The 14,010-nt window shown below is 44.5% G+C and overlaps 1 protein-coding gene across 4 annotated transcripts in view; it reads left to right on the forward strand.

Annotated features, from left to right (window-relative positions):
* The window catches only part of DSN1 (DSN1 component of MIS12 kinetochore complex), a 79,848-nt gene that overhangs the window by 30,115 nt on the left and 35,723 nt on the right, over nt 1-14,010 (forward strand). For all 4 annotated transcript variants that reach the window (XM_073654165.1, XM_073654163.1, XM_073654166.1 and 1 more), the window contains exons 2-3: nt 6,493-6,726; nt 13,072-13,145. In XM_073654165.1, coding sequence (XP_073510266.1) covers nt 6,493-6,726; nt 13,072-13,145 — 308 coding nt within the window. The remainder of the gene's footprint in view (nt 1-6,492; nt 6,727-13,071; nt 13,146-14,010) is intronic.

The following is a 14,010-nucleotide window of genomic DNA, read 5'->3' on the forward strand; positions in this document are numbered from 1 at the left end:
TCCAGCAGTTGCAAAACTTCCAGCATGAAGCTTTTCAGGGAATAATGGGAGTTGTTGCTCTGTATCTGAGTATACCAAGCTTGTAAGAGAAGGAGAATGTCAGTGACCACCGAGAAGTTTCACAGCTGCAGCTCTTAGTCACTATTGGACATGCTGGGAGTTGTAGTGTGGGGTAGCTGGAGAGCCGCAGATTGGAGACCATTGGGATCGGCCTTATTTTCTAGCTGTGTGTTTCTACAAAAATGATGTGCATAAAAGTGTCCATTTTTACCTGTTTGGTTGTTTTACAATCTGCAGCGTTCCCTATTGGTGGTGATAATTTTGCAGGGGTTGTCCAGGCTTGGGGTTCACTCTCTGCAAGTGTTTGCGTGTCCTCAAGTATGTGATTGGCATAAATGCGGTCACATGCCGACTAGACGTGCATGTCCGCGCTCAATATGAGTGAATTGGGAGAGGCCAGACACGTCTATTCAGAATATTAGCCAGAAATATTCAAATCGCATACGCGGTCACATGACTTCCCAGCGCCGACTAATCCTGATAGTGCTTTCTGTGAGGATTCACAAATTTGCAGCCACATAGAGTGAATGTAGGCTTAAAGGGGTTGTCCATTACTATTAATAATTAGCCATTCTATTTTTAGGTTGTAAATACCTAAATACCTTGCTTTTCAGTTAGCGCCGCTCACAGGCAGTATCTGGGTGCCTTACTTGCGTTCCACGGTGGATGCTGGGTTACCACGCACGTCATCCCCCAGCATCCACCGCGTGTTCTCCCTCTTCTCATTCACTGGGAAAGCACGCTCTGGGGAGCGTGTCACTGATGTCACGCCTCACTTGACATGACATCTGCTTCAGGTCACGTGATGCCTGTGAGCGACTAGCGATAGCGCCGCTCACAGGCAGTAACTGCAAAATTAGGTATTTACAGAGATACTTATTTTCAACCTAAAAATAGAATGGCCAAATATTAAAAGTAATGGACAACCCATTTAAGCCCCAAGCATGGACAAACCCTTTAAATGGGGGAAAAAACACATGGCATGGAAAATCACATGCAATAACTGATTCTTTATTTTGCTGTAGAAACTGGATTAGGAAATTTCTACCTTTGCTACATGGCGACTTAAGCTGTGACATTAGCCATGCAATCAAACTTTATTAAGTGTTGCTGCTATATCTCAGCGCAATACAGCTGAATGGGGTTGTATTGTGACACTGAGGTAAATGCGACAAGCAAATTGCAAGAAGTTCAGCCATGCTTTAATTTTTTTGGGGACTTTGTTGTCACTGTACCCTTGGTCGCAATGTGACCCCATTCACTTGTATTGCTCTGTGATACCTATTGAACTTTGGTCACACGACGGCTGTCTTGAGGCTCAACCACCTTTAAAACAGATATGATCTCTTGTCCTATTTGAATTTGGCCGTACAGTCCCCAGAATGTATACTGCATGGGTGCTGTGTTTAAAGGGTGTTCTCAATGAGATTGTGGATAATTTTTTGATGGCTAGGATTTCCACCTTTCCCGAGAACTGTTGCTCTAAACAGCTCAGCGTGACTGGAGTTGTGGTTACTCATGTACACTCCTTCGTTCTTGGCTATCTCCAGCAGTGCCATTAATGGGGTTGTTCACTTCTCAGGCAGCCCCTTCTTAATCCCTATGTTTCCCATCTCACATACTTCCCGAGGAATTGAGAAAACAGCAGCGCTCACTTCCTTTGTATGTACAGTACAGACCAAAAGTTTGGACACACCTTCTCATTTAAAGATTTTTCTGTATTTTCATGACTATGAAAATTGTACATTCACACTGAAGGCATCAAAACTATGAATTGACACATGTGGAATTATATACTTAACAAAAAAGTGTGAAACAACTGAAAATATGTCCTATATTCTAGGTTCTTCAAAGTAGCCACCTTTTGCTTTGACTGCTTTGCACACTCTTGGCATTCTCTTGACGAGCTTCAAGTGGTAGTCACCGGAAATGGTCTTCCAACAATCTTGAAGGAGTTCCTAGAGATGCTTAGCACTTGTTGGCCCTTTTGCCTTCACTCTGCGGTCCAGCTCACCCCAAACCATCTCGATTAGGTTCAGGTCTGGTGACTGTGGAGGCCAGGTCATCTGGCGTAGCACCCCATCACTCTCATTCTTGGTCAAATAGCCCTTACACAGCCTGGAGGTGTGTTTGGGGTCATTGTCCTGTTGAAAAATAAATGATGTTCCAACTAAACGCCAACCGGACGTAATAGCATGCCGCTGCAAGATGCTGTGGTAGCCATGCTGGTTCAGTATGCCTTCAATTTTGAATAAATCCCCAACAGTGTCACCAGCAAAGCACCCCCACACCATCACACCTCCTCCTCCATGCTTCAGGTGGGAACCAGGCATGTAGAGTCCATCCGTTTATATTTTCTGCAGCGCACAAAGACACGATTGCTGGAACCAAAGATCTCAAATTTGGACTCATCAGACCAAAGCACAGATTTACACTGGTCTAATGTCTATTCCTTGTGTTCTTTAGCTCAAGCAAGTCTCTTCTGTTTGTTGCCTGTCCTTAGCAGTGGTTTCCTAGCAGCTATTTTACTGCTGCACAAAGTCTTCTCTTAACAGTTGTTGTAGAGATGTGTCTGCTGCTAGAACTCTGTGTGGCATTGACCTGGTCTCTAATCTGAGCTGCTGTTAACCTGCGATTTCTGAGGGTGGTGACTTGGATAAACTTATCCTCAGAGGTGACTCTTGGTCTTCCTTTCCTGGGGCGGTCCTCATGTGAGCCAGTTTCTTTGTAGTGCTTGATGGTTTTTGCAACTGCACTTGAGGACACTTTCAAAGTTTGCCAATTTTTCTGACTGACTGACCTTCATTTCTTAAAGTAATGATGGCCACTCCTTTTTCTTTACTTAGCTGCTTTTTTCTTACCATAATACAAATTCTAACAGTCTATTCAGTAGGACTATCAGCTGTGTATCCACCTGACTTCTGCACAATACAACTGATGGTCCCAACCCCATTTATAAGGCAAGAAATCCCACTTATTAAACCTGACAGGGCACACCTGTGAAGTGAAAACCATTTCCGGTGACAACCTCTTGAAGCTCATCAAGAGAATGCCAAGAGTGTGCAAAGCAGTCATCAAAGCAAAAGGTGGCTACTTTGAAGAACCTAGAATATAAGACATATTTTCAGTTGTTTCACACTTTTTTGTTAAGTATATAATTCCACATGTGTTAATTCATAGTTTTGATGCCTTCAGTGTGAATGTACAATTTTCATAGTCATGAAAATACAGAAAAATCTTTAAATGAGAAGGTGTGTCCAAACTTTTGGTCTGTACTGTATGCGATTTGTCGAAAGGCGGGAAGAGTAAAGCCAGCTCTGATTGGCCGCAGGGATTGAATGACAATGTCACATGATCCCAGGGAGAGACAGTGTCAACACGGCACCGGAGGTGAGTCTATAACTATTGTTGGGGAGACAGGGATTCAGAAGGGGTTGTCTTAAGTAGTGGAGAACTTTAAGAAAAAATGGAATTTTAATGTGCATGATCAACCACTGCTCCATTCACACTGGGTTCTTTAGACCCCCTGTTCTTGCGGTCTGCTGAGAAGGAAGAGTGGTACCTAGTGATGCACGAACGTGCTTGGATAACGTGTTATCCGAGCACAATCTTTTGCTAACAGAGTATCTGCATTTATCTTCCACTCCTAAGAAAAAATACTGATAGTGGGGCCGTGGCCTTAGCTGTAATACCTCTGGAACGCTTCAACGGATCCCACTGATTCTGAGATTGTTTTTTGTGACATATTGTACTTTGTGATAGTGGTAAAATTTCTTTGATATGACTTGCGTTTATTTGTGAAAAAAATCAGAAATTTGGCTAAAATGTAGCAATTTTCAAACTTTGAATTTTCATACCCTTAAATCAGAGAGATATGTCACACAAAATAGTTAATAAATAACATTTTCCACATGTCTACTTTATATCAGCACAGTTTTGGAACCAAAATTTGTTTTTTATTAGGGAGCTATAAGGGTTAAAAGTTGACCATTGCGAAACCTTTTTTTTTTTTCTTTTTTTTTTTTTTAGGGACCACATCACATTTGAAGTGACTTTGAGGGGCATTTGACAGAAAATACCCAAACGTGACACCATTCTAAAAACTGCACCCCTCAAGTTGCTCAAAACAGCATTCAAAAAGTTTATTAACCCTTCAGGTGCTTCACAAGAATTTTTGGAATGGGGAGGAAAAAAATGAACATTTTAACTTTTTTCACAAAAATTTTACTTTAGACCCCAATTTTTTTATTTTTGCAGGGGTAACAGGAAAACATGGACCCCAAAATTTGTTGTGCAATTTCCCCTGAGCATGCCGATACCCCATACGTGGGGGGAAAAACACTGTTTGGGCGCACTGCAGGGCTCAGCAGGGAAGGAGCGCCATTTGACTTTTTGAATGTAAAATTTGCTTGAATAATTAGCTGACGCCATGTTCTTTTTAGAGAGCCCCTGATGTGCCTAAACAGTGGAACCCCCCCCCCCCTCCTACAAGTGACACCATTTTGGAAACTAGACTCCTCAGGGAACTTATCTAGATGTTTGGTGAGCACCCTGAACCCCTAGGTGCTTTACAGAAGTTTATAACATGGAGCCGCAAAAATAAAAAAATGTAACTTTTTCCACAAAAATAATCTTTTAGCCCCAATTTTTTTTAGTTTTAACAAGGGTAAGAGGAGGAAATGGAACCTAAAAACTGTTGTACAATTTCTCCTGAGTACGCCAGTACACCATATGTGGGGAAAATACACTGTTTGGGCGCACGGCTGAGTTCAGAAGGGAAGGAGCACTGTGTGACTTTTTGAACGCAAAATTGGCTGGAAGCAAGAGCGGACGCCTTGTCGCATTTCAGGAGCCCCCGATGTGCCTAACTAGTGGAAACCCCCCACAATTGACTCCATTTTGTACACTAGACCCCTCAAGGATTTTATCAAGGGGTATAATGTACAGTTTGAACCCAGAGGTACGACAGAATTTGATAACATTAGGTCATCATATTGAATAAGTTGTCATTAGTCTTGAGCGGAAGTGCTCACTACATGAGTTTGCATCGGGTACTCGGGTGACATGTTCGAGTCTCTGCCCCGCATGTTTGTGCATGGCAGGCGATCCCAGCAACGTTTTTTTGGGCCACGAAGCATATGGGGCGGAGACTTGAACACCCGCAATACTCAGTGCATACACAAGCACCTGATGCAAACTTAAGTAGCGAGCACTTGCGCTCAACACTTGTCACAAGTTGACGTTTTTATTGATGCCATTTTCGGGCATGACATTTTTTGATCGCTTTCTAGTCCGATTTTTGGAAGGCAGAATAAACAAAAACCAGCAATTCTGGATTGGTTTTTATGTTTTTTTTTTTTTTTTTATGCCGTTCTGCATGTGGTAAAATTGATAAGGCACCTTTATTCTTCGGTATTTGTCAGTATGTTTACAGTTTACAGCGGTACCGCATTTCTATTGTTTTTTTTTGTTTTTTGGCGCTTTTACATAATAAAAACTATTTTCTAGAAAAAATAAATTTTTTGTATCGCTTTATTCTGAGAGCTATAACTTTTATTTTTCGGCTGATGGAGCTGTATGGCGGCTTGTTTTTTGCAGGTCAAGATGACGTTTTCAGCGGTACCATTTTTATTTACATTCGTCTTTTTGATTGCGTGTTATTCCATTTTTTTGTTTGGCGGTATGATGATAAAGCATTGTTTTTTTTGCTTTTGTTGTTTTATTTTTTTTACCCTGTTCACTAAAGGGGTTAACTAGTGCGACAGTTTTATAGGTCAGGTCTTTCCGGACGCAGCGATACCAAATCTGTGTATTTTTATTGGTTTATTTTATTTTTTTTTCATAATAAATATTATGGATTCAATATTTTTATTTTTTGGGGATTATTTTTTTCATTATTTTTTTAAATATTTTTACATATATTTATTTATTTATTTTTTTCACTTTTCTACTTTTCTTTTTTCACTCTTACACATTGTCCCACTATGGGACTTTCACTTTTTGCAGCCTGATTGGCTGTGTAGCATAGAGATCAGCAACTCTCTATGCCATGCAACCTGCACACAGGTGAGACATTACTTTGGTCGTGCACTGCGCATGACCAAAGTAACGTCCTGGTGACCCGGATGTTGTCATGACGACATCGGGTCGTCATGACAACATCCGGAAGCTGCCGCAGACATCGCTGTACGCCGGCAGGAGAGGTGAGTATAGCGATTTCCACCGCAATGCTGCAATCAACTTCGCAAAATAAATTAAACGCAATGTGTGAACGTAGCCTATACGAGTTCTGTAATTTTTGCTTTAAAAAAAAAAAAAAATCATATAAAGTGTAGATATCTGTTGATTTCACTAGTACACTGCTTGTAGATGTTAGGTCTATTTATCCACAGTGATCACATTTCTGTTTAATTTTTATATTATATGTTCTAGGTGAAGAGAAAATGGAGACCACTCATGTCTCCCCCACTAGATCAAGTCCAAGGAAGAATTCCTCCACTTCCCCATGTGCTTCTTTAACCAGCCCTGCAAAGAGACAGAAAAACAGTCTAGACAACTTGTCATTTAAAGAAAGCTCCCCCAGCCCCCGGGAAAAGAGAAAGTCTTTAAGAAGATCTGTTGGCATGAAACGTAGGACATTGCCTCCCATCTACCACAACGCCACAGGTGGGAATTGGTGCCTGTCATAATAGTCTATTTAAACAATATGTCAGCTGTTTTGAATATTCTTATTTGGGTGCAGTTTTATGTAACTCTTTAGGTTAAAGGGGTTGTATACTACTAGGACAACTCCTTCCTGTACCCCACCCACGCTTGGCCCTGATGAAAATATGGTGAGACAGTGACACCAGCGCTGATTGGGCGCTGGCGGCACAACAACAGTACAGGGAACCTCAGGGAGAGCGAGTGCGACACCATGGGAACGGTGCCAGCACGGGAGGGTAGTATAAGTTTTTTTTTTATTTTATAGGGGCCAAACATTTAGATCAAGAAAGGGTTGTCCAAGTAGACATACCTTATTTTTCGGATTATAAGACGCACTCATTATCAAATGCGCATGCTCCGGCGGCCATTTTCAAAAAGCCCACCACAAGGCTATGTATAGGAGAGGGAGACGTCCACTCACCGCCAACTTCTTCTGAGGACGGGGTCCGCAGCATCCCACCGTCCAAGTCCTCCTGAATCAACAAACTTTCTGAGAGGATGGGGCCCACAGCATCCCCACACTCCTGCCGCAGTCGCCGCCAACCTCTTGAAGCGGTGACCATGGCTCCTGTGACCCCCACTGCCGCCTCCCAGGTAAAACGAATTATAAGGCGCACCATTTTATTAAAAAAAAAACAAAAACAAATGGTCGTGTGGCCCTATGCTGAGGGTATGTGCACATGTTAAATATTTGGTGTAGAAATTTCTCCTTCTCTTGGCAGGATAAACACAGCGGCAAAAATGCGTTTTCTCAATACGCCTTCCACGACAGCATGGAGGATGTTGTCCACGCCCTATCGGGGGACAGAAACACAGAGAGGTTAAAAGCCCCTCCCCACCATCAGTCCCCAGTGTTTTCCTGTCCTCCTTGGGGGCATGGAGAGGTCCTGCAGTTCTGTCGGGCTGGCAGGCAGTATTGTTAGTTTATACTTGCCGTGCAGTCGTCGGTCGGGGCGCTCCCTCCACCCTCCATGCTGCTCCCTTTAGGGACCTTCCCGGCCTCCTGCACCCCTCTGGGGTAAAGCGAGCCGGGTGGGTTTCATGCCGGGGGCCTGCTTCAGCTCCCCGGCATCTCCTCCTTCCTCCGGTGTTTTGGCGCGCGCACCGGAAGTACATCAGCGCCGGTCCCGTCTCTTCCGGCCTGTGCATTCCACGCTGGAGCGCACAGTATGGGCGCTCCCAGAGCCGGCAAGCGCGGTCTGGGCGCGCGTGCCATGGTGGCGTCACCGCAGGTCCTGCTTCCGGCCTGTGTGCTCCACGTCGGGACGCTGAGGCTTGAGAGCGTCCCAGGGCCGGCAAGGCTCATATCGGAACTGATTGGCCCTCAAAGTGACCGGGAGGGGGATGGGACTGAGGTTCCTTGCTGGGAGGCATGTTTTTTTTCTATAAAAACCCACCTGAAGACTCCAAAGGTAAGGCTATCTCCACCATGGAGGGTGACCGATCCAGTATCCCTACATCTGCAGAGCCCAGCGCGTCCTCGGCTACTGTGTGTAGTACCTGGGTGGTCACTAATAGGTTATCTTAGCCTCTCCTTTAGATCACACTAGATCTCCCCTCCTTCTAGTTACATGGGTCCCCTTCTATCCCATTTCTTAGGAAGACAAGGCCCCCTCTTCTAAGAACGATAAAGACAAGCCCCCTAGATGTGGCATCTGCGCTAAAAAATTGTCCTCATCCTATAAGAAGTTGTGCAGGCCCTGTACAGATAAAATAATTAAAGAAGAAAATCCCTCTCTAATTGAGGAGCTTAGATCTCTTGTTAAACAGGAGGGCCAAGTAGTTAGACAGGCGGTCCAAGCTTCTTTTGCTGCACTGCCTGTCTACTCCTCCTCCAGGCCCTCTCCCCCTAAGAAGAGGAAGATCCAAGAGTTTGACTCCGATGTAGTCTCTATTGATGTTAGTAGCTCTGCCTCTGATGATTTGGATGAAATAGCATCCTTAGGGCCTGCCAAAAAAGCTGAAACCGGAAGATACTATTTTTCCTCGGACAACTTAGAAGAATTACTGGACACAGTTAGAGGCACTATGGGGCTGGAGGAAGTCGAGGTCCCCTATTCCGTTCAAGACGAAATGTTTAGGGGCCTTAGATCAAAAAAGCTGACTGGTTTTCCTGTTCATGAGGTCATTAGAGATCTCATCCAACAGGAATGGGAATCCCCGGAAAATCGTCTCACCACTCCTTCGGAATTAAAGCATAGATTTCCATTGGAAGGTGAAGAATTTGATTGGGACGTCCCTAAGGTGGACATCCAGGTGGCAAGGGTAGTGAGGAAAACCTCACTTCCCTTTTGAGGATTCATCCCAATTGAAGGATCTATTAGACCGAAAAAATGTAAAGTGTCCTTAAAAAATCCTGGGAAACCTTTTCTGCCTCCCTCAAAACGAACATTTCATCGACTTGTGTGGCCAGATCCCTCTTCAAGTGGCTGGCCCAACTAGAGGAACATCTGTCTCAGGGCACCTCCAGGGCAGACCTGTTAGAGTCCATCCCTCTCCTTCAAAAAGCCACGGGCTTCTTAGCGGACTCCTCAGCTGAGTCAGTCCGGATCGCGGCTAGAGCAGCTGTCCTATCCAATACTGCCCTTCCTGAACAGAAACAACCTAAAAACGTCCCTTTCGACCTTCCCAGAGTCACCCCTCACAATATAGGGGAAAGGGAAAGTCTGGGCGCTGGAGCTATCCTAAGGGCGGCTTGGGTCGTAACATCCTTTTTCCCCAGCAGCAGGACAAGCAATGACTTGGGCCGTGTAGGGGGGCTTCTCTCGAATTTCTTTTCCCAGTGGCAGGCAATTTCTTCCAGCCATTGGATCCTCAATACTATCAAGGGGGGGTCTTCTATTGGAATTCGAGAGTCGGGTCCTGAGGGTCACGTCCCTTCCCTCTCAGGGGGCTTGGGAACTGCTATCAGTCGGTTTACAAAACCTGCTGAAGTCTGGAGTGGTGTCTCCGGTTCCCCCTGGTCAGGAGGGTACAGGTCACTACTCAAGAATTTTCCTAATACGTAAACCGTCAGGGACCCCACGCATCATAATCAACCTGAAATCCCTAAACCATCACATCAGATACAGGCGATTCAAGATGGAGTCCATAAAGTCAACTATTCCCTTAATAGGGAAGGATTATGTCATGGCGACTATAGACCTAAAAGATGCATACTTCCACGTGCCGATTCATCTGACCCACAGGAAGTTCCTGCGTTTTGCGATTTCCAGGGACAGCATAACAGAACACTACCATTACAACTTTCTGCCCTTCGGCATCTCTTCAGCACCTCGGGTGTTTACGAAGATTATGGCAGAAGTCATTGCACTCATCCGAAAACAAGGTGTCTGCATAATTCCATACCTGGACGACATGCTGATCGTCGCCCCTTCGGTGGAGATTCTCAATCTCCATGTCTCTATAACCTTAAAAACTCTTCGCTCGTTAGATTGGGCTCAGGCCCACTCAAGGTCCCTCCAGGATCATATCCTAAAATCATGGGACAGACAAAGGGACTCGCTAAACAAACGGACCAGGACTCCTGGCCAGGTAAAAGCTTCCCTTTCTTGGTGGTTAAGCACCCAAAATCTTCGGAGGGGGATATCTTGGATCCAGGACCCTCTAATCACAGTGACTACCGACGCCAGTATACGAGGATGGGAGCCATGGTGGCCCAGACTCCTTTTCAAGGCAGATGTAGTCCCGAGATCAGTGCCATATCCTACAACTTCAGGGAGCTGAAGGCAGTAGAAAGAATGCTCAGGGCAGCAGTCAACCTAATCCAGGGTACTCAAATCAAGATACTCTCGGACAATGTGACTACAGTCGCCTTCCTTCGTCATCAAGGAGGTACGAGGGTAGACAGCCTGAAACAAATCGCAGGTCGAATATTTTCCTGGGCGGAACAACATTTGTCAATTTCGGCAATTCACCTGAAAGGCTCAAACAACATTCAAGCAGACTTTCTAAGCAGGGAAGACATTCAGCCAGGAGAATGGAGCTTGAATCCTCAAATATTCCAGTCATTGGTAGCAAAATGGGGTCTCCCCGAAGTAGATATCTTTGCCAGTCGCCTAAATGCAAAACTTCCCCTCTTCTTTTCATTGGACAGAAGAGACCATACCATGAATTTGGACGCATTAGCCCATCCCTGGCATTTCAAACTGGTCTATGCGTTCCCTCCAATTCCACTGATAGCAAGAACTATCCAGAAAGTTAGAGAGAGTGGCAACAATTCTAGTGGCCCCTCTGTGGCCCAAAAGACCTTGGTTCGGCACCATCACAGAACTTTGCATGGACGGTCCTGTGATGCTTCCACCTGTCAACGACCTTCTCTCTCAAGGTCCCTTATTTTACCCAAATCCTCAGTGGCTAAACCTTGCAGCCTGGTTACTGAAGCCTAGATCTTAAAATCCAAGGGTCTCTCTGAAGAAGTTATAGAACTCTTCAACAAAGTAGGAAACCAGTAACCAATGCTATATACGGCAAAATCTGGAGAAAATTCCTATCATGGTACGCCCCGGATATTCCTGACACCTCACACCCCAACATTGCTTGGATCCTTGATTTTTTTTTTTACAGAATTGATTGGAGTTGGGTCTCAAACCTAGTACTCTCAAGGTGCAGATTTCAGCCCTAAGTTCCATATTCGACCAAGATTTGGCCTTTCACAGATGGATCAAGAGATTCATGACTTCGGTACTCAGACTTCACCCAAAAATTCAGTCTCATGTCCCGTCCTGGGATCTTAATGTGGTGCTCCTTGGTCTAACCCTCTCTCCCTTCAAGCCTCTATCCTCCAGCACAATACAGACTCTCTCTCATAAGACTGCCTTTTTAGTAGCCATCACTTCAGCACAACGAGTAGGAGAACTACAGGCTCTCTCCATCAGAGAACCTTACATGACTGTGACTGGATATACTGTAGAATTACACTTCGTTTGGACCCTTCCTTTCTCCCAAAGGTTGTTACGGATTTCCATCGTTCCCAGGGAGTCATCCTTCCCTCCTTCTGCCAGAGGCCTTCTAATTCAAATTAAGCATAGTTCCATTTCTTAGATGTCTGCAGAGTTGTTCTTTTTTTATCTTCAAAAGACTGAGTCCTGGAGATTGGATGAAAATCTATTCATACAACACTTAGGGCATAACAGAGGAAGAAAGGCCGCTAAATCTACTATAGCAAACTGGATTAAAAAGGCAATCGAGGAAGCCTTCCTCAACCAACAGTTGGATCCACCGATAACCTTTAAAAGCTCACTCTACCAGATCCACATCAACTTCTTGGGCCGAAAGAGCGGACGCTTCTACGGAGCAGATTTGCAGGGCTGCTACATGGTCTTCCCTTAACACATTTTCTAAACATTATAGATTAGACTTATCGTCCATTAGGGATTTAGCCTTTGGTAGGAAAGTCCTACAAGTTATCGTCCCTCCCTAATAAAATATTGTTGGTATTCTCCCAATGCTGTCGTGGAAGGCGTATTGAGAAAATAGAATTAGTCCTTACCGGTAATTTGGTTTCTAGAAGCCTTCCACGACAGCACGAATTTCCTTCCCTATGGATTCCATATACCTGTCAGGTAACCATTTTTCCGTGTGATCTTGGTAAACACTGGGGATTGATGGTGGGGAGGGGCTTTTACCTCTGTGTTCCTGTCCCCCGATAGGGCGTGGACAACATCCTCCAATGCTGTCGTGGAAGGCTTCTAGAAACCGAATTACCGGTAAGGACTAATTCTATTTTTTTATTTGCGTTTTTGGTGTAGGTTTTTCGTCACTCTTTAGCACGGGGTGAGATGCTGCAGATTGAAATCTGCAAGTCACAAATAAGCAACGTATGCATGAGACTTCAGGATTCTCATTCGCTTTGCTGGCATCAGGATTCCCGTCAGGTTTTTGTGACAAATCCGCACTTGAAAAACGCAACGTGTGCACGCAGCCTTCCTCTTCAATCCAGCTTCAGTTCACCATTAGATATCTTACTTCTGGCAGGCAGCGATCACGAGCCATACATTATTTACAATACTGCTGCAGCCACTCCTGGCCTCAGCTGTCACTTTCTGTAAATGGCAGCATCACTGCGGAGGCCACTGATTGGTTGCAGCAGTCATGTAAGTGATGGATGGCGCGTGATCACTGCAGGAGGTTAGAGGAGACTGTAATGCCTCCGGACTGGTGGAGTATGTTTTCTTTCTCTTGTAACTCATTTCTTTTAAGTTTTTACAAGTCTCATATTGCTGCCTCCTTAAGACCTTAGTGAAAATGTACCTAACATAAAATCATTATTTTCCTTGAGATGTGACTATATTTTTCTCTTTTAAGAGCTTAGTGAAGCCATCAGTCTGGAATTACCAGAAAGTCAGCGACTGTCAGAGCTGCTGCAGTCTTGCTTTGAGGTACGTGTCATGTCTAGTGAATCCTGCTTTGAGCAGGGGGTTGGACCAGATGACCCAGGAGGTCCCTTCCAACTCTACCATTCTATGATTCTATGATTCTTCAGCTCCTGTTATTAGACACAGTTTTTGAGTCCAGTGGATTAATGAGGATCGTGTTCCCTCAGCTCCTCAGGGCAATGACTGACGTTTGCTCCTTCCCGTCTGTATGTACATACCGGTCATTCATTGGGGGAGCATTGCTCTCATAAATCTCTCATAAACCAGACTCTTAAAGGGGCTCTCCAAGACTATTTTAAATGTTCTTTTACTATGGGCCTAAGAACTAACAAATTGGTTGAAAAGAAATAAATGCTGTCATTTGTTTTAGGTCCTTCCTTTTGGTAGATGATGTTGCTTGGGGACACATGCGAATATTAAGCGATTCAATGTGCGGATGGTACCCGGGTCTGGAGAAGAGGAGACTCTCCTCCAGAGCCGGTACCATAGTATCTGTGGAAAAAAAAAAAAAGTATTTAAAATAAAAAAATACATTATACTTACCTTCCGATGTCCCCCGGTCTCCTGTACGATGCGTCCGGTTTCTTATACGGCTCACAATGGTCTAAAAGGACCTGCGGTGACGTCATTTAGTCATATGACAGGTCACGCGTCGGCTGTCGCGTGACCTGTCACATGACTAAGTGACGTCACCGCAGGTCCTTTTAGACCATCACGAGCCGTACAGGAGACCGGGGGCCATCGGAAGGTAAGTATAATGTTAATTTTTACCATTTTTATTTATTTTTTTAACTATTAACTTGGTCAACTATATAAATCCATTCCGGTTGCATGGATTTATATAGTGTGACCAAGTTGTCAAGCACTT

The sequence above is a fragment of the Phyllobates terribilis genome, unplaced genomic scaffold (assembly GCF_046119375.1).
Source record: "Phyllobates terribilis strain yellow unplaced genomic scaffold, ASM4611937v1 Scaffold_11__3_contigs__length_659146591, whole genome shotgun sequence".
NCBI lineage: Eukaryota > Metazoa > Chordata > Amphibia > Anura > Dendrobatidae > Phyllobates > Phyllobates terribilis.